The sequence below is a fragment of the Lethenteron reissneri genome, chromosome 26 (assembly GCF_015708825.2).
Source record: "Lethenteron reissneri isolate LAM-NWPU_2019-01 chromosome 26, ASM1570882v1, whole genome shotgun sequence".
Classification (NCBI taxonomy): domain Eukaryota; kingdom Metazoa; phylum Chordata; class Hyperoartia; order Petromyzontiformes; family Petromyzontidae; genus Lethenteron; species Lethenteron reissneri.
Genome location: NC_083804.1, coordinates 13,167,338 through 13,187,688, shown reverse-complemented (window position 1 = coordinate 13,187,688; position 20,351 = coordinate 13,167,338). Strand labels below are relative to the sequence as shown.

At 41.3% G+C, this 20,351-nt stretch overlaps 1 protein-coding gene across 5 annotated transcripts in view; it reads right to left on the bottom strand.

Moving 5' to 3' along the window:
- LOC133347711 (uncharacterized) overlaps positions 1–10,115 on the bottom strand; it is a 30,435-nt gene extending 20,320 nt beyond the window's left edge. For 2 of the 5 annotated variants that reach the window (XM_061560215.1, XM_061560212.1), the window contains exons 1-9: positions 9,898–10,115; positions 9,111–9,223; positions 8,287–8,380; positions 7,563–7,656; positions 7,257–7,410; positions 4,704–4,881; positions 2,993–3,118; positions 1,092–1,160; positions 141–263 (exon numbers count right to left, since the gene is read on the bottom strand). In XM_061560215.1, coding sequence (XP_061416199.1) covers positions 141–263; positions 1,092–1,160; positions 2,993–3,118; positions 4,704–4,881; positions 7,257–7,410; positions 7,563–7,656; positions 8,287–8,380; positions 9,111–9,223; positions 9,898–9,923 — 977 coding nt within the window. In that variant the 5' untranslated portion in view covers positions 9,924–10,115. Of the gene's footprint in view, positions 1–140; positions 264–1,091; positions 1,161–2,992; positions 3,119–4,703; positions 4,882–7,256; positions 7,411–7,562; positions 7,657–8,286; positions 8,381–8,836; positions 8,886–9,110; positions 9,252–9,897 lie in introns of those variants that run through there. The other 3 variants (XM_061560214.1, XM_061560213.1, XM_061560216.1) reach the window with 3 other exon arrangements.
- Positions 10,116–20,351: the final 10,236 nt, after the last annotated feature.

Here is a 20,351-nt window from a genome sequence, read left to right as displayed (position 1 = left end):
TGGGTATGTCGAACTACTGGGCAGGTTGACACATTTAGAATTATAAAAATGGGTTGTATCTGCCATGGTGGTAACAGTTATTGTTTGCCATGTTAGACCGAGACCAGTGTGTGTCTCATTGCAGTGCTGACCCATCTCACCTGTTCAAAAAGCGAAGGCAGTGGATTGGGAAGAACAGGCCAGAGAAGAAGATCTTCAGCCCCTTCAGTAACGCAGGTGGCAGCTTATGCTCAACCTGTATCATGCGGGCCTTTAACTGGATCCTATTTAACAATAATACAATTGTTACAATGCAGAGCTTTAGTACAGATAATACTTTATTAAGCTAATTTTTGTCATTTTGAATAAATTCCCTGTGGAAAAATGTAGGTAGAATAGACAAATATTTCCTAGTTCACCGTCGACACATGAAACATAATAGTCAGTGGATGAAATATGTTTACGGAAGAAATATGTTAATGTCCATTAATATTTGAAATAAATTTCACCTCTGTTCAGACATTCTAATTCCAAAAGAACAAGCATTTTATTGAGCCAATTCATCTCACTGGTAAATCGTTGTTTAAACAGATCCATTTTAAACATTGGGCTTATTGCATGTGGGTAAGGTATCGATGTACATTTTTATTCCAAAGGAAACACTTGAAGCATTTAAGGTGACTTGTTTGTTTGTTATAAAGTATTGTAAAATAATAAAGCCTGCATAACATTAAAGCAAACAGCCAAAAGAAAATATTTAAACTGTATTAAGCCAGACTTATTTAATGCATGCAAAATAACAACACAAAACCCAAACGACTTCCATATCAGTATTATTATGTATCTTATGTAAGACAACCATTTAAAATGAATACTTCTTTTAGGTATGTCATAGACAAGATTATTATATACCCTAGGAGGTTGTTAATTTAATACATATTTATTTAATTATGTAATTGAATAGCACTGGTGAAAATACTGAAGAGGGCCTATGCACACCATACAGGTCGTGGGGGTTATTTGATTATAATTCACTACTGGTCAGTGTGTGTTGGTGAAGGCCCCAGTTATGTTACGTAGACATTAAAATGAAAGCAAATAATCAAACTTACATTTCCATCAAGTGCACGACAGCTGGTTTTAACAAATTTTTCCAGCTTGACCCCACGCAAGAGGAAGTCCTAGAGCAACAATACTGCCAATGATTATTTTAATATACGTGTAAAATTAAATACATCATTGCAAATGCTACCGATGTACACATGTAGAGCACCAACACATAAAATAGATCACGTTTTTACATGAACTGAAACGATCTTTGCTTAATTTGTCACCGATTACACATTACATTTTTCCATTTCTTTTTTTAGTCACAGACTGAGCAACTTGATGGGACGCATGAGGCTTCCTTGGTTGTTTTTTGAAGAGCGCATTCCCAGTGACTAAACAGTGTTGAAATTCACCCATTTTACAATTGAACAGACAATTGTGCAAAATTATACAGAACCATCTTCTTGGTTCTTTCGGTAAAGTCACATAGAAGGGAAGTAATAAAATAATAAAAATAAAACATAATAAAATAAAATAATTCTCACGACGTTTCAGCTACAACGCAAGCAGCCGTCTTCAGGTGAAGAATGAGACACTGCCAAGCTAGGAGCTTATATATAAGCTGCGTTGGAGGTGGAAGAAGAGCGCCTTAACAAAAGAATGTGCATATGAAGAGGAATTTAGCATATTCATGGAAATGCGTAGGAGGTGGGCGGGGGGGTTTCAAAGTCATATTATACCCATGCATTATGCAGGGTCAACAGCACCAAGGGGGGGTGCAGGGATTAGCAGTAACAAAGGAAAGGAATGTTAATGATATGTAGCTGCAGTTACTCAACAACCACGTAGAAAACTAAAGTATAAACTACATAAAAAACTAAAGTATAAATTGCATAGCACCATCAGTATACTTACTATACTCTACAATAAGCTGAGTTACTAACAGCAAGTAATACATTACAATTCTACGTCGTAAAAATTATATAATATGCTTCCATCTAAACTTTATTCTATTGCATCACACGAGCATATACCGTACTATATACTGCCAACATTAAATTATATACTGTATTGCTGTAAACCAACCTATACCTTATACATTTAATATAACACTATGTATTATTCTACCCACCCTAATGTGTGTCGAAATGGTTTATTACGTCCTTCCAATGATTGCTAAGCCAGAATCCATCTTCTCGGTTAAAATTGTCTCTGTGTTTGTATATGTGGATCGCCTCATGAACGAATCTCTCATGATAGCCAGATGGCTTGCAGAGAACCTCTGTCTTGGAGAAGTCAATATCATGTGAGCCCACTGAGTTGTAACAGTGATCTGCCACGGCTGAGGTGTTTAAACAGAACCAATTGATTGGAATTTACAACCAAACCATATTATTCATTATTGATACCACAAAATGATTTATTACAAGTAATTTTGTAGCATACTTTTTATCCAGCATATTAAACCATTAATATTAATGAGCAACTCATAAGGTCTTGGGACAATTAAGAGAATCCACATCCCTGATACTTAAAATATATTTTTTATAATCTTAGATGTAGAGAACATTAGGTTACGATACATTTATTGCAGCCAAAGTATTGAAGTCAGAAATAATAGTAAGTGTTAACTCGTGAACCAATCCTTTAAGAGCTGGATTTAATGTTCCATCACTTTGCAGGCAACAATGGATTAATTTATAAAAAAATGATTCTTATGCTCAAGGTGCATGCATCAAATCGGGTTAAGGATCACTTATATCCCATTTGAATACTGCATGCAATTGCATTATTTAAATTCTGCAGCCACAGGAAGCGTTACATTCACTACAATGTTTAAAAACTAATTTTATTCTTTAAATCGCACTTTGACAATTTATTAAACTGTGGGGGGGGGTAATCTATTCCATGCTCGAAAAGTTAAAAAAACGTTAATGTCCATGACTGCAGCAAGGCTACATACATCGGCATTTCCGTGTGCAGCATGATCTCTTTTGCGACCCCCAGCATGGCCAGCAGCTGCCCGCTGGGGCCGAGAGAACCCAAGACGTTGAGGAAGGACTCCACTGCAGAAAACACAGGCTGGTAACTGCAGCCAGATAACAAGGCATATTTTGACAAATATATTAATGTATACATATGACAAGCCGATACAATCAAGTCACCCGGAATGCACTTAATCTCATCAGATATCGGAAGGTAAGCAGGGTTTGAGTCTTGATATGCACAAAACAGGTTGTCAGATTGTTATTGGGCTGTGGGGGCTCGGTTGTGAGGCAACATTGCTGTGTTTCCACGTCTTTGCTCCCTGCCTTCGTCAACGCACACTGACCAGCATGGCTAAAAGTATAAAAAAATGCTCCTTGGTCCACATTAAGCGGGGGGAGGCCCTCATCCAGCAGAGGATTGATAAAGAGGCTGTACATGTACACTTCCAAACAAAAACCTAATTAAGGACATTCCTCATCTACAATTGCATTATTCTAAAACATGAATATGAAATGTTTTTTTAAGGGTGTTATCTATTTTGCATCTATTATACATTTTATACATTTATCTAAAAAAATGTTTCTAAAAAAAAGTATAATTAGAATTAGATTTAAGCATGGAAGAGACAATATTCATATTGCTTTTGCATGGAAGATCTATAGAACGAAAATAAATGTTTCATGCGTGCTTTTAAAGCTAAATATAAAAACATTATGTTAAATTAATAAGAAATTAGGTTAACGGTTCCTGGACAAACAGACTTCTAAAATAAAATGTATTTTCTGAAGGTATTATAAATTTTGCCATTTTTATTATTGTTTGAAACAATTTTTTAAAATTATATTTAAGCATGTAAGAGACAATAATCATATCCCTTTTGTATGGAAGATCTGTAGAATAAAATAAATGTTGTATGTACACTTGTAATGTTAAATATAAAAACATTTAATGTAAAACTAATCAGAATATAGGTAAACTATTCCTAGATAAACAGACTTCTAGTTCTGTTAAAAGGACGACTTAATTATACCAATGGTTAATGGCACATAAATATTGGAACAAATTCAAGTCAGACGCCATACGGATTATTAATAAAAGTAGACAGGACCATATTGCATATCTAGCCCATACGGTTTACCCGTATTCTTGTACGGGAACGTGATTAAAAGCAAATTTTTGTCCATTTTTTTGTGTTTCTCTCTTGTAATGGGGACTTTGTAGGATGAACGTTGAGATGTATGAGGGTACGGGGTGACGAATAAGGACCGAATTGGTCTGGAATAAGACAGGCACTGATAAGGGGTTAACAGGTATGAGATATTGCTAAAAGGGATGATGCCTGCTTGACAAAAAGTAGAATGCACCTCAAACGACAACAGCCATGGAGTGATGTATGTTGAAGTTCTTTCGCCCTGTACGTAGCCAACGGTGCTAATCCAAGGTGCTATTTGATCAGTTTATATGTAGGAGTGAGATGGATTGTCATATCACAGAATCATGAGACATTTTAAAAGTACGGGGAGAATATAATACATCCGATGAGGATTCTGGTTAAAATTAATTCCGAACCAGCTGTACAGGCATATTCCAAAAATATATTTTAGCAGTGTTATACATATGCTTTTTTAAATTTTACAAAGGTTAAACTCATTAAATCATATTTTTAAAAATGTGTATTATCTTACAAATGCTCCTTGACAGTCAAGTGGTGCAAATTGCAGAATTGGCAGGGTGATACGGGAAGATTGCTGGCTTCGCCATCGTGGCAAGTGCAGGTACATGCATTTCCTGGCTCTCGTGTACCGATAAAGTACTGGCAATACAAAGGCTTCAAGATCATGAGGAACGTCTCCAGGAGCTTTCCTGCATGCACCAGACATATCGCTCACAGATCAGTAACAATAATCCAACTCGGTACCAACATGACCAAATCCCCTTTTCAGAAGGAGAAAAAAATATTTCTAGCTACGAGTCCTACTGTGCTGAGAGCCCCATAATTAATAATCATGAGCGGGTGTTCGTCACTCCGCATGGAGAACCCCCCTCCCTCCATTAATAATAATTATCGGGTGACGTCATGCCACATGGGGGGCCGAGGCACCTCCTCCCCCCTCCTCAGCGTCAACTTGTAACCCTCAAATAAAGGCAGAACCCTCACGTCACGCGACCTCCGTAACGCTATTGAGACGTAGAAGTAAAAAGGACGTCATGATGAACAAGGGATTATAACCTTTAAATTAAATAAGTGTCACCGGGGCATTACAAATTGCACACGAATGGATGCAATGAATATCACGTCGCGGTCTGATTTTCAATTGCAAGTTTCAGATTTACTGCAATACACCCGTCCTTGGATGGGAAAAGGGTAGTATGTAATAAACAGGCAGAGTATTTAAAATATCAAAAGCAATACACTATGCTCGTGTTATTGCAAATGCATTAAATATGGAAATGTGTTATTTAGAATTATTTCATTTTAACGAAATGCATTGGGCTACTTCATCTGACCTGATCTGACTGAATCAAGTGACAGATTCTAAAGATTGTGTGCAACCATGTACCGTATAGGATGGGCATTGTTGAATATTTGACTACCAAAGTCATGAAAATGTATAAAAATTACCCTACCAAAGCACCCTTTGTATTGAGACTCCAATCATAGTACCAGATTGAACATTTTAAGTGAAGGCTCAATTAAACTTCGATAATAAATAATTGTAAAACTTCTCCCAATTGCACAGTAACCATATTGCAGCATGCCCCTCCCCCCTCAAGTATTTAATGCCACCCAGGCAATGGCAGAGCCAGGATTTTCAGGTAAAGGGGGTAACCCCTTCAGCAATGAAAAATGATAGGAGTTGTTAGTAAGTAAGGACTTGTCCCTTGCTTTTTATTAGACGCGTGTGCGGCGATAGCGCAACCATTGATCGAGGGTCGAATTCGAACCGTGTGTGATCGGCATCGCGCTCGCTGAAGTTATGCCTTCAGGGAAGTCGCATACTGTATACGCAACTGCGCACAATTCTGTGAATCACTTGCTTTGCCATTACTTATTGTCAATTTTGGACTGAGACTATTGTCCTACCATCTCATAGAGTCCCTGGCACACAATAATATGCTACACAGTGGCAGTGGGGGACGCAAAATAACGATTTATTACTAATAAACCCCAATTATCTGATCGAAATCCCGAGGCACGGTGCCACCCTGGCTCCGCCAGTGCACCCAGGGGTAGGCCTCCGCAAGGTAAGGTAAAAGTTAAAAACAACGAGCCTATTTTTACCCTACCTTTTGCCTTACCACAATACAATCACTCTACCCTATATTTTACCCTTTAGCAGGTAAGGTAAAAAGCAACGAGCCTACCTTTTACCCTTACCCCATATCAATTACCCAATTACAGGGTAATTACTAGGGAACTACTACACATGAACAAGGTTTATAACGGTAAATGTTAGGTAGAACGCTTCATTCATATAGAATACTCTCGAGGATTCCAATTTTACAAGCTTGTTGTCATTGTTGTCCTCGTTGTCATTGTCGTCGTTGTCATTGTCGTCGTCGTATCCTCAAATCTTGTAACTACATTTTTACCCACTTCCTAATGTGGTATCGACTGCAAACTTGGTATACTTATGTCACTGATGACAATACTATATTCTATTATAAAATCCTTTTTCACATGTTATGTTTCGGCTTGGGTCTAATTGTCCACGGTCAACTGACGTTGGCTGTAATTGACCACGGCCCCTTAAGTTATTGCAAGCATCGGGGCCACTTCCTGGAGTCGTGGAGTTCTGTCATTACTGGCAAATTTTATAAAAGCGTGTTTTTAATAAAGTTTGTTTTAAATTACACATTAAATGGAGGCCATGGACTGCGCCATGGAGGTTTTAGCGGTAAACAAGGTACCGTATTTACCGGGTAATACTTCGCGCTACCTTTACCCTACCGGGTAATTCTTCCGAGCTACCTTGACCCTACCCTTGACCTTACCCCTTGGCATGTCGACATTTTTACCCTTTACCTTTACCCTTTTACCCGGTAAAGAGGGTAAATTACCTTACCGAGGCCTACCCAGGGGTATGATCGACAGGTAGAGAACTGCTGCACTAGTCTCTAGTCAAGGCAGGAAGTTCAGTGGCAAAACGAGTGTGCGTAAAGTTTGGTATAACACAAATTAGGGATGTAATAAAATGTTACGTGAAGTGTTACCTAGATGTATTACAAGTACAAACCTGCATTTTTTATGTCAGCATCAATCAGCTCGGGGTTGAGGTTGAACATTGCAAGGATGCCACCATTAGAAGCCACATTCCGCGCTTTCTTCCAGAAACTGCTCTTGTTGTGTGCATTGCAGTGGAATATTCCAAGTGTTGTCCAATACTTGCACTTAAAAAGGAGGGCAAATTTGTAATTATTAATTTCACAACCTGTGCACCAACAACGTGGACTGGGATACAAATGGGAAATAATACAATTTTGCAGGCAACTCATTTAATTGCTTATGTTAGTGCAGGCACAAAAAATGCACGCCCAAATACCTGTGAAGCCAGGCCATCGCAAACGTAGCAGTAACACTGTTCACAGAATGCACTGTTCATGCTCAATGGACAAGAAAGTTCATTTTCTGCAGGCCTGCAAATACAAAAATACACGTTCTATAATTGTTCAGCATTTCAGAGAAAAAATATTTCCACATAATTTTTCACTGGTACAATCGTGATGAACGCAATTTTTTTTACATAAACCAAATCTTTTTCCTTGCACCAATATTTTTCAAATGTAATTGTTTTAAGTCCGATTCAGCTCTTGCTGTTAAAATGATGCACTCCCATAAAGCCGTGCGGCTGATGGGTTGTCAGAAAGACATTTTTTTATGTTGAGAGCTGGATATGCAAAAAATGAGACACGGTCTGCTTTTTTATTTTATTTAATATTCTCCATGACACGAATGTTTATTTTAAGTTGTTTTGTATTTTTAGTTATGTTCTTTGCATATAACTGGGGGATGGGTCCTTGCCAATATGATCAGCAGTTAACCAGCATTGCTCCATGCAAGCTGATGAAACAGTAGAAGGCTTTGTAGCTGATCGGTTATGTAAGATATGTCTTCAATTTTTTACATGGAGACACAAGATATCGTAAATATATATTGTCTGCCTATTAAAAAAAGAAAAAGTTATTTGTATACGCCACAACGGACGCGAATGATTATTTATTTTGAGTTACTCAAGACAAAAATGGATTAAAGTGTATGTAGAGCACCTGAAAATATTGGATGTGCAGTCGCTGCGGGCATGAGGCAAGACTTCAGCCTTCTTGCTGAAGGTGACAATGATGCTGTCGTCTGCATCAGCTGCTATACACATGTGAAGACCAAAAAAAAACAGTATATTTCACAAAACTTTTAAGCAATACTTGAAATTATTGGCGGTTTGTCAATGCTATGACATTGATTACCTGTGTTAAAAATGCACTGTGTTCAATATTCCATTGTTTAAAAGGCAGGGGCAGAAGCTTCCCTTCTACGTGACTTTACCGAAAGAAACAAGAAGATATCAATAAGAGGTTTGTTTCCGGTTAGATGGCGTAAATATAAATGTCGTTAAACCCACTACTACCCGACAGCCATTTAGTAAGATTTGCCACGTAAACAAAACATGCCAATTCGTTCAGCACAATGGTGTGTTGGAGAGTAAACCCACAAAAATTCACAATTAAAGTTTACATTGGGGTGTTACTGTATGCATTATATAAATCATGTCCTGTGTAGCATGTTCATTATAAGTGATGTCAGCTGTAACGATTAAAATACCTATGGAAAGCTTGTTGCGTTCACTGCAGTTTACCAACTTCTAAGTTCTCTATTTATATAAAATTCAGAAAAGAAAAAAACGACACTTCATAAAGAAACAATGTTTAAGTTCATGCAAACGTTTACAGTTAAGCATTTTATAACTTTAATATTATATCGCATCATGAAATATAATGCAGCAACCAGAGCAATCATACCATCCTGCAAGTGCCCAAGACACAATGACACATCCAATTACACGGATAGCATCACTTATAGTCACACCGCAACTTACACCGTGTGGACAAGTCGTTGCTGCTTTGGTTAAAATCATCAACATCGCTGATTATGATCACAGACTCATCGCCCACGTTGTTCGGCATCATGGACACCGCTTTGTTAAGAGTTCTGTGAACACAAATCACGACATCCACAACTATTGCTTTGTGTGGCAGTCAAAATGTGGATGTGTATTGTGTAGGATCTAAGGCAAAGCTACTGATACATCACAAACATACAATAACGAAACGATGCAATTCGGCTTTAAATAGCATCTCAACTCTAAACGAAACACATTTGTTTAATTTACCAGGTAAAGCCCACTGATTTATAGAGCGAGTTTTTCAGAAGCGACCTGGCCACAAATGATAGCTCAACAAAAGTGTCCGATCATGTCAAACGCGCGTGTTATTAATTCTAAATGTGGAGGGGAAAATCGGACGTCAGAATTTTTGGGATCGAACGCGCGACCTCATCCCGGGCGAGATCGATCTCAGCTCACCACGGTCCTAGACTTAGGAACAATCGCAATTACGAATCAGCAACCATGATATGTTTTAACATCAACAATGCCACCTCGCTCCCAAAAACAACATCATAAGATGGCATCATCTTGCATCACCCCCCCCAACCCCGCCGTGAGCACGGGCGAGCGATTCCATTGAAACGTTACACAGCACAATGCAAAGACAGCATTTTACACACGCCATGAACAACGAGAGGTGGGTAAACGTGATGGGGGAAGAGACCAGAGGAAGGGATAGAAACAACACCGAGACGCTGGTCGCGGGAAACTCGCTTACTCGCGCTCTTGTCCCGCAGCGCTCATTGTGTTGCCCCACGGCGTCGCCGCAATTCCTCGCTCTCTACGGCTCAATTTGTCGATGCAAACGTTGGTTTAATGTGCTTGTTACAAGAACAAGAACAACAACGACGACGTACGTCGAAAAGCTCGCGCGTCCAAGTCGAGACGTGCTCCCGCGTAATCGAACGCGAGTGAACCGAGTGGGGGGGGCGGGGAGATTTGAATTTAACGGGAAGCGCGCGACAGCCAATCAGCGCGCGGTCACTCTCTCCACTGGCGAATCGGAGCGAGGCGCCGGTGGGGGGCGGGGCGGGGCTTTAGTTTATTGACCAATCAGCGCGCGGTCGCTCTCTCCACTGGCGAATCGGAGCGAGGCGCCGGTGGGGGGCGGGGCGGGGCTTTAGTTTATTGACCAATCGGCGCGCGGTCGCTCTCCACTGGCGAATCGGAGCGAGGCGCCGGTGGGGGGCGGGGCGGGGCTTTAGTTTATTGACCAATCGGCGCGCGGTCGCTCTCCACTGGCGAATCGGAGCGAGGCGCCGGTGGGGGGCGGAGGGGGCTTTAGTTTATTGACCAATCGGCGCGCGGTCGCTCTCCACTGGCGAATCGGAGCGAGGTGCCGGTGGGGGGCGGGGGGGCTTTAGTTTATTGACCAATCGGCGCGCGGTCGCTCTCCACTGGCGAATCGGAGCGAGGCGCCGGTGGGGGGCGGGGGGGCTTTAGTTTATTGACCAATCAGCGCGCGGTCGCTCTCCACTGGCGAATCGGAGCGAGGCGCCGGTGGGGGGCGGGGCAGGGGGGGCTTTAGTTTATTGACCAATCGGCGCGCCGAGAGGCAGAGAGAGGGAGGGAACGAAAGTCAATGGGCGGGGACGTCACGCACAGCAAACTTGAACGTCATAAATTTCGATTTTAACGTCATAATTGAGGTTGGTTTTGGGTTAGATCGCGTAGATATAACACATTTCTGCGGAGGGAGCTGGTAGTAACGTTGGGTTGCTCGGTCAATGGCCAGGGTCAGGCGTGAGTAGGTTCAACGTTGAGTTTTATAAGGGCACCACGGGATGACCAGCCCCTCTTCACCCAGCCCCACCCCTCCCACCCCCCACCCAGCTCCACCCTCCCCACCCAGCCCCTCCCCACCCTCCCCACCCAGCCCCTCCCCACCCTCCCCTCCCCACCCAGCCTTTCCCCACCCTCCCCACCCAGCCCCTCCCCACCCTCCCCTCTCCACCCAGCCCCACCCCTCCCATTGTTGGATGCACGACGGAGGGACGGACACAATAATCCCCTGTGGGCTGGTGTAACCAGGAGGTTCCTATCAGTATAACTGTGTCGTTAAAACCCGCCACCACCCGACAAGCCACCTAGTAACGGTTGTCACGTAAACATAACACTGTGTGTGTCTCTCTCGACGTGTCTCTGTGTTATCTCTCTCTGCTTGTGTCTCTGTGTGTCTCCGTGTCTGTTTTGTTTCTCAAATTTAGCAGTTTTTGGAAGAATGTAATCAACCAGGTAGGGTGTTGACTGTTGTGTTAGCCAACTCTCTGTGCTGTATTGCATTACATTTCTAAGTTTACTCGGTTTGTTTTCTCTTTCATTTGTACCTGATGATGATTGCTTGTATTGCAATCGAAACGTCGTATGCTATTTAATTTATTTTTTCTTTCTACGTGACTTTGCCGAAAGAACCAAATGGTATCTTCTTCTTGGTTCTTTCGGTAAAGTCACGTAGTAGGGAAGTAATAAAATAATAAAAATAAAACATAAAACAATTGTTTTTATAATGTTAATAAAACAAATAACAAATATAAAACATAATAAAACAATTGTTTTATTATGTTAATAAAACAATTGTTTTATTATGTTTTATTTTTATTAAAACAATTGTTTTATTATGTTTTATTTTTCTTATTTTATTACTTCCCTACTACGTGACTTTACCGAAAGAACCAAGAAGATGAATCCCTGCAGTCACGAAAGCTTTAAATCGAAATTTAACCAAAGGGTAATTCCTGCAGTCACGAAAGCTCCAAATCAAGTTTAAACACAACATGCCAATTTGTCACTAGTACAGCCACGACATTTACAATCTCAGTACGACGTTTCGCCAGTAATTACAACTAGCTTCATCAGGCGACAGACAGATTTGTGGAGAGGTCAACCTGTTTCGTTCCTTATATAGAGGTGTAGATGTGGTGACCACACTTCTGATGTGGCTGGGCTCAGCAACACACCGGTGTGCTGTACTAGTGACTAATTGGCATGTTCTGTTTACGTGACAACCCTTACTAGCTGGCTGTGTCGGGTGGTGGCAGGTTTAACGACACATTTATATATTTACGAGATCTAAACAAAAAACCCATCTATTATGGATGATATTGGTCAAGAAAGCCTACGTGTTAAACTAGTCCCAACCCCATCGCCACGTGTAGCCTCAACAGACAACGTATCCCTCTTGTTTTTGAGTTAGATCGCGTAAATATATAAATGTGTCGTAAAACCCACCACCACCCGACACGGCCAACTAGTAAGGTTTGTCACGTAAACAGAACGTGCCAATTTGGTACGAGTACAGCACACAGGTGTGTTGAAGAGCAAAGCCACAACATTTACAATCTTGAGTACGACGTTTCGCCAGTAATTACAACTAGCTTCATCAGGCGACAGTCAGATTTGTGGGGAAATCCTCCTTGCTAATTTGGCTGTGGCGCGTTTAACGACACATTTATATTTTCGCGATCTAACCCATAAAATCTATATTATGGATATTGGTCGCGAAAGCCTGCGTGTTAAACTTAAAAGACTGTTGGGGCAAGTGCTGTTAGCAAGTAGAACCTACAAAGGCCGGCACGGCACACGAGAGGAGGGTGAGTGGCCAGCACCACGCCGCCCGGTCGCCTTTGCCTCCCCCCCCAGTGACGATGTTTTACACACAGACACACACAGCAGGTACTCGTTTGACCTCGAGGAGGAGACGCAGTACCGGTTCGGATAATCATCACCGGCAGAGCCGGTCCAGCCACTAAGCGACCCTTGCTATTGCAAAGGGCCCCGTGGCCAGCAGAGGGCCCCCTAGAGTCACTGCTAGCTCGTGGGTGAAAAAAATGATACATCAAAGGGGCCTCCAACCAAATTTTGCTTAGGGCCCCCAAAGGTCTAGGGCCGGTTCTGATCACCGGCGGTGGCCGTGAGCGGCAGTCGAACTCGGGTGGCCGGATTCGCAGTGCAGTTGCGCTAACCACGACACCACCGCTCCCCCGCAATGTCAACGTACGCACGCGATGGACTCGAGAAATCGCGCGAGAGATATTCACTCAAAACGTAGATTCTCGCGGATTCCAATGCACGCGGCAGACGCGTCGAATCGGGTGTATTCCAAAAAATCATGACCTCATCTCACTCTGTGCTGTTCAACTCGTGGTTCACTTCCTCGTGTTCACGCACAACTTTCGTCTCGTCTCGGTCTTCCTGCCAACGGCTCAACCACCTCCATATAAAATTATAGTTGTTGCTCTACGTCAACATCAGCTATACGAAGAAGATAAAATGATCAAGAAAATACCCTCCATCATTAAAAAAAATGCTCTGTAATCCCTTCAGCATAATTTAATAAAAGGACATTATTATGATTTATTATTAGCCTGTGAACCAAATCATGTGTGAATGTTCCCGATCTCATTAAATTTCGGAAGTTAAACACGGTGGCGAGATGTTAACTACCTCGCTAGGTATACAGGAGGTGGTGGGGTCAGTCCCGACCCTGAAGCCTGCTGTATATTTGGAGTTTGCATGTTCTCCCCCGTGGTCGCATGGTTTCCCTCCACATTTAGAAAGGAGCGTTCACAGTATTTGGCTGTTACAGACTTCCACATGATAAACCACTTCGTTGAGCTATCATTTGTTGGCCAGGTTGCTTCTGAAAAAAAGATAGATATATCAGTGGGACTTACCTGGTAAAAATAAAAATTGTTTATAGTTTCATAGTTTGTGCAAGATAACCTGCTCGCAGGATATTTCAGGGTTTCTTGCTGCAGAGCTACGTGGTCGACAGCAGAGGACAGTACAACACCATTCTTTTAGGAGTTGCTTTCATACCTGTAGCTGGACTGAGAAGGCCAATTGCCTCATTCTTTGGTTCTTTCGGTAAAGTCACTTTACCGAAAGAACCAAAGAATATGAATTCCTGCAGTCACGAAAGTTTTCAATCAAAGCCAATTGTCTCATCAATACGGTACATTTATAACGCGCACCATTTGAACTTGAACAGGACATTCCGAGGCGCCAATATAAGGGAAATTTGCATGTAAAGTTGTGTTGCTTTCAACAACTTAAACTATAAATTGATTAAATAAAACACCTTGACAATAAACAACTGCGCTAAATGAATACGCCTTTCTGGCCACCGTGAAGATCAGACGCCATGCACACACCTCCCAAAGACGCCCTTGTGTGATTCTAAATTAAACTATCACATGGTTACACTATGTACAATTTTTTTGTTTTTAAACTGCAAGAGGACGATGCTGTTACTGTCAAGAAAATATATGGCCGACTATGGGTTCCTAGGGCTCCAGAATTTGAGCCGGGAAAAAGTAGCTGGAATTGAGTAGCTCCAGAGCTGGAGCAGGGGCTGCTGGAGCCAGCCTGGAGCTGCAGATGGAGCAGAGAGGTCTTCCTCAGCTGTGGAACCAGCCCGGAGCTGAACTATTGGAGCCATTCTGGAGCCAGAGCCAGATGGCCGGAGCACTGCCAACTCTCATTAAAACTGTTATGACAAGTGGGTTGGGCAGGACGCGTCACGAGAAGGGCTGATGGCCAATGATCAAGTGAAAGAGTTACAAAGGAATGGAACGTGTGCAAGAGGATGCAAACTGAAAAGATGGAGTGATAGAAATATTGTTGGATCTCAGGACCAAGAGTCGGAAAGATCATGGTTAACGTTCACTGTGAAATTCTGTTATCAACTTACAGGGAGCAGCGTTTGCATAGTATAACCACTGTTTACCAAAAACAATCGTACATGTATAAAGTATCTGAAAGGAATGATAGTCTGAGTCGAACCCTGACTGCGCTTTGAACTCGTAAATTTCACATTGCCACGACAGCTTGTTTCATGTTGTTGACACACATTGCCCATTAGGTGTCAGTATTTCCTCAATGCGTTTTTCTTTATAAATGTGTAGTGACGTTGAATGGATCACTACGGCCCGTAGCACCAAGTGCCGTTGAAACAGGCGCAAAGGCCAACACATTCAGTGGGCCACTAGGGGCATGGTACTGGGTGCTTGCCTGATGAGTCCTACCGACAGAGTAGGGGATTGCAGCCTCCACCAGCGCCCCAGGGAATCACCAGAGGGGGCCACTGGGAGAGTGTGGTGGGGGGCGGCTGATGGTAGAGGCCATGTGAGGACGAGTCACCCCGGCACCGGGTTAAGCACGTGATGGGCCGGGGTGAGTAATGTGGGCCAAAGGCGAACGAGGGGGCACGGGGGGAGTAGCTCAGAACGTCTGGAGAGTTCCCGAAAGAGGCGTGGTTAAGGGCGGAGCCAGAGAGGGAACAGGTGCGGTGTAGCCTGGAGCCGTCGGGAATATTCTGGACGGAGGGCGAGGCCGAGGGTGGAGCCAGGCCGTGGTGAGAGAGATAAAAATTAACCCGTAAAAACAAAGTTTTTCACTATACATCCTTTATATGCGTGGCGGCTAGAGTTCTCTCGTCCTCTGGCTTGAGATGGCTGCCACCTATGGGTCAGATGATTGCCTGCTACCATTAAGCAATTGGTAATTAAATATAAAATGTTTTTTCCTAAAAAGTGTAAAGTTATGGAAAAAAAATTTCACGAAAATAAATTGTCACGCACAACGAGTCTGTGTGCAAAATGTCAGCTCGATTGGATCACGGGAAGTGGGTTTTAAAAACGACCGAAAGATTTGCACGGTCGTAAGCGCGCAAGCAAGTGAACTTAATATAAAGGATTTAAAAAGGGAGGCCCTGATCACAGATCCGGGCTGTCTGCAGGTGAAGTGGAACCCAAGTGCTATGTCTTCGTCCCCGTCTTTGACATCGTGGGTCAGGCAGCACGTGGCATCTCTGACCCGATTATAGTTATCTCGAATGCAAGAGAAATAGGTGTATTGTGGTCCTATGAGTAACAAGAGTGGGAATAGGTGTATTTAGTCCCATGTGTAACGGTGTTGCGTAAAGTGTAGAATAAACGTTGTTGCCTCCTAAATAGTGTCTCTGAATGACTCACTACAAATGTAAGAACATTATCTCTAATCTCATAAAAATGTAAATTAAAGGGCTTTACGATGTTTAATTATTTTACAAAAGGTATTAAAAATGTATCGTGGAAAGTTATAAGAGTTCAACATTTTTTTATAGGGTGGAGTGCTTTTATAGTAGTTAACACACTTCACGATGAAGCTGGCCAATTGAGGTCGATTCCCAGTCACAGTTCTTCGCAGTGGCGAGTGTATGATATTTGAACCGAGCCTGAATCCCCTCACCGTCTTCACCAACCCGTACTGACCAGCTTGAAGTATGTTCAAACAAGCCCTGTGAGTGACTTTATTCAGCAGCGGACTGATCAATGGCTGTATATTTGTCATTATTCTCGACATCATTTTTCTGCTTCATATGAAACTATGTTTTATTTTACCAGCTAAAATCCACTGGGCTATGTAGCTCTTTTTCAGAAGCGACCTGGTCACAAATGATAGCTCAAAGAAGTAGCTCATCATGTGGAAATTAATAGCAGCCAAATACTCTCAACGCATATTTATAAATGTGGAGGGAAAAACTGGAGGACCCGGAGAAAAAAATCCACACGACAATGAGGCAAACATGCAAACTCCAAATATACAGAAACCACGACCTACTGTATAACAGGCGAGGTAGTTAACATCTTGCCATCAAGACACCCATATATGCCGTATATACAGTGGTAAGTACTACACCAACAGTGCAATTTTTACTCGTATTTTCTCATGTAGATTGCGTATCTTATATAATTACATGTTATAGAGCAGACAGCCCCAACAGGTCTCTTGGGCTCAGAGGACCCTTCCTTCCCCATCCGCTTTTCAAGCCACTTTCTGCACTAACATGTTTGTCCTCTTGTGATAGTACTTCAGAAGCTTGTTTTGGTGGTCAACTGCACGGACATCCAATTACTACTGCAGCTCACCTCTCACCCACAAGTGACAGCTGAAAAGAGCAGCCTCTCCCCTTCACAGCCCGTGGGATAGCACACAATGCGGACATAAGGCAGGATTAAAGCAATGCTCAAGAAAAGAGGACAATTTAATAAACAATCTAGACAATGTAATTTAATAAAACTGCAGTGGTGATGGCAGATGCAGGCATCGGCAGTCCTTTTTGGCCAGTGCATTAGAATGTGGAGTGGAGTGGTGATGCCGTGGTTCGCGCAATGTAAAACCGGTGGTGAATTTGGCAAACATCAGTGGCCGATATATTAACCGGTCTTGGACACCCCCCTTCTGAAGTACAGTATGGTCAAACAATACTCATGACCAACGTGGCATGTGGAGGACTTCATCTCGCAGTGGATTTACATTTCAGTACATTAACAACCAAATGTATACTGTATAGCATGGACCAGAAGAGTAACGTTACATAAATAGACCAGACATCCAAACTTGATTAAGGTCAGTGTAATTTCCACATTGCAGCAATATCTAGCACTTGCAGGCCCTTGGGCAGACGACTAAGTGCACAGAGGTCCATGAGGTTTTTAATTGGATGCTGCTATCGTTGGGTTTCTAATATGAAGTAGGAAATACACCTCAACTTATTGGAATGAAAATTACCGTTTTTTTTTAATAAACTGAGTAACTAACAAATGATTGTTTTTCTGTTTAACACGTAGGCTTTCGCGACCAATGTTATTCATAATCAACGATTTTTGGGTTTAGATCGCGTTTATTTATAAATGTGTCGTAACCCTCCACCACCCGACACGGCCAATCAGTAAAAATGTGTCACGTTGACAAAGACAAATAGTTCACTGCTTTAGCCCACCGGTGTGTTGAAGCAACAACATTTACAATTGATTGGCCGTGTCGGGTGGTGGAGGGTTACGACACATTTATAAATAAACGCGATCTAAACCCAAACATCGTTGATTATGGATTGTTTTTCTCTTTTACATCCACGACTGGCATTGTGTACTTTGATGAACGAAATCTTTAACAGTCCTGAGTAGAACCGAAATTGAGTGGACAATAACATGAAGCTTTTGTTTTACTTAAGATCTATTCACTTCATCCTGACAAAACATAAAGGGTTTGCTGTTTTGTAAAGACAATGTGTATTTGAAAGGACATACTAGTAGTCATAACATTTTAAACAAAATTTAAATGAATAAACAACACTTATTCAAATAAAAAAAGTGAGTTGGATTCCTGATTTGTGTCTAATTATAGTGACATTGGTAGTGTTCATATTTTACCGCATCACCCATCAAATGTACATTATATATTTTCCATATTACATTAAACTCTCAACTTTGGTGAGCCTGATCAAAATTCACAAGTACCTAGCAGTTCAGATAAAATATAGCAATCATTAAAACATATACACTTTTGTTTAAATGTACTTAAATTTATTTTATTTATCTTCTTTGGGTCTTTTGGTAAAGTCAGGTAGATAGGTTCAAATAAAATACCAACAAATAATTAAATAAAACTACCACGTTTCGATCGTCATCAGGAAGTCATCAGGAGGATGACTAACGCTTGTGTTGCGATCGAAACGTCGTAGTATTTTGTTATTTTCTTTGAACCTATCTACGTGACTTTACCGAAAGACCCAAAGAATATGAATTCCTGCAGTCACGGAATCTTTATGTCAAGATTTATGTATTTTATTCTTTAAGTGTTTGATGCAAATACCATATAAAATGGTTATTTTAAAAATGTGTGCATGGAGACTTAAAAAAAAGAAAATCTCTTTATCTCACAGAGCAAAACGAAAAACAACCAGGAATGCAGCATGCATTCCAATGTGGCAGCATGAACCACTCTCAGATATTAGCCATCATTCCTTCTAAGGCCACTTACTTTTCTTAACAGTCAATATGATCAGTATAACGCCTAGGCTTTCGCAACCAATATTATTCATAATAACGTTTTTTGTTGGGTTAGATCGCCTAAATATAATTGTAATTGTTGTGGGTTTACTCTCCAACACAGCAGTGTGCTTAAGTAGTAACTAATTGGCACGTTTTGTTAACTTGACAAACCTTACTAATTGTCTGTGTTGGGTGGTGGCGAATAAATATCACGTCTCAAATTTCCCTCTTAACCAATCCACAAGCTCCCTCTTACTATCTTTGAGTATAAATTCAAGCACGTGCCTCTCAAGTGTTCTTTGCACAGTTTTGCGATTTTTGTTTCTCCAGTTCCTTTGTTGTTTTTCCAACGCATAGGTCATAGCAGGTGATATGCACTGATGGAAAACTTTATTCTCCAGACACATGTCACACGGTATTTTGCTTTTTATAATTAAGTCAAGTTATCTGAGTGCACGAACACCTGCTCTCCGTCCAATAATTTCATCATTTTGATCCCAAACCACCTTCAATAATTGTGTTAGTTATATCCTCTGTGTTTACCAATTGTGTCCCTTCAAAAAAAAAAATTGGTTCATGAGCGTTTGGCACGTGACTTTAGTTTTGCTCATTTATCTTGAGCACAACCTCGCAATCCTCTTTATTGAGATCATCAGTCATTGCCTGTAATTTAATTCCAGCTGTTGTCATAGCGACTAAGTTTAAAGGAAATTTGAGATTGTTAAGATTTTCTCCATTATATTTATTACTTTATTTTCCAATATACACTATTTTGAAAGATCTTGTAATTTCACTGTGCATTAATTTGATCAAAGTGTGTCTGGTTGTCTGACGCCCCTTCTGATGAAGTTTTTTTTTTATTTCTTCATGTAATCTCAGTGTTGCTGTTCAATCCTAGTAAATGGTATTTAGAATTTCTAAATATGTTTGTGGACCTATTTACTAAATGTTTGCACATAAATGAAATGCTTCAATCATGCAATGGTGCATCAATAATTATTCTATTCCATAAAGAAGACAAACTTGACCTTAACAATTACAGACCCATCTATTCAAGATGGTGAATTAAACGTAATTGATAGTGTGGAGGCCATCAAACCACTTGAGTAAGATGGGTTTAGGAAAGGATTTTCCACCATTGACCACATATATACAATAGATCACAGATTATTTATCCGGGGCTTGATTATACGGCATTCCAACATTATCCAGTGATCCCAGGCCGATCCGGCGAACCCGGAAAAACATCAGTCCAGCGATCGTCAAACACATGGTTGTCAAACTAAGAGCCAAGTACGTACATCATCACCCCCATGCAGAGTCTTCGAGATTGGAGTGGTAAAGTACGGTATAGTAA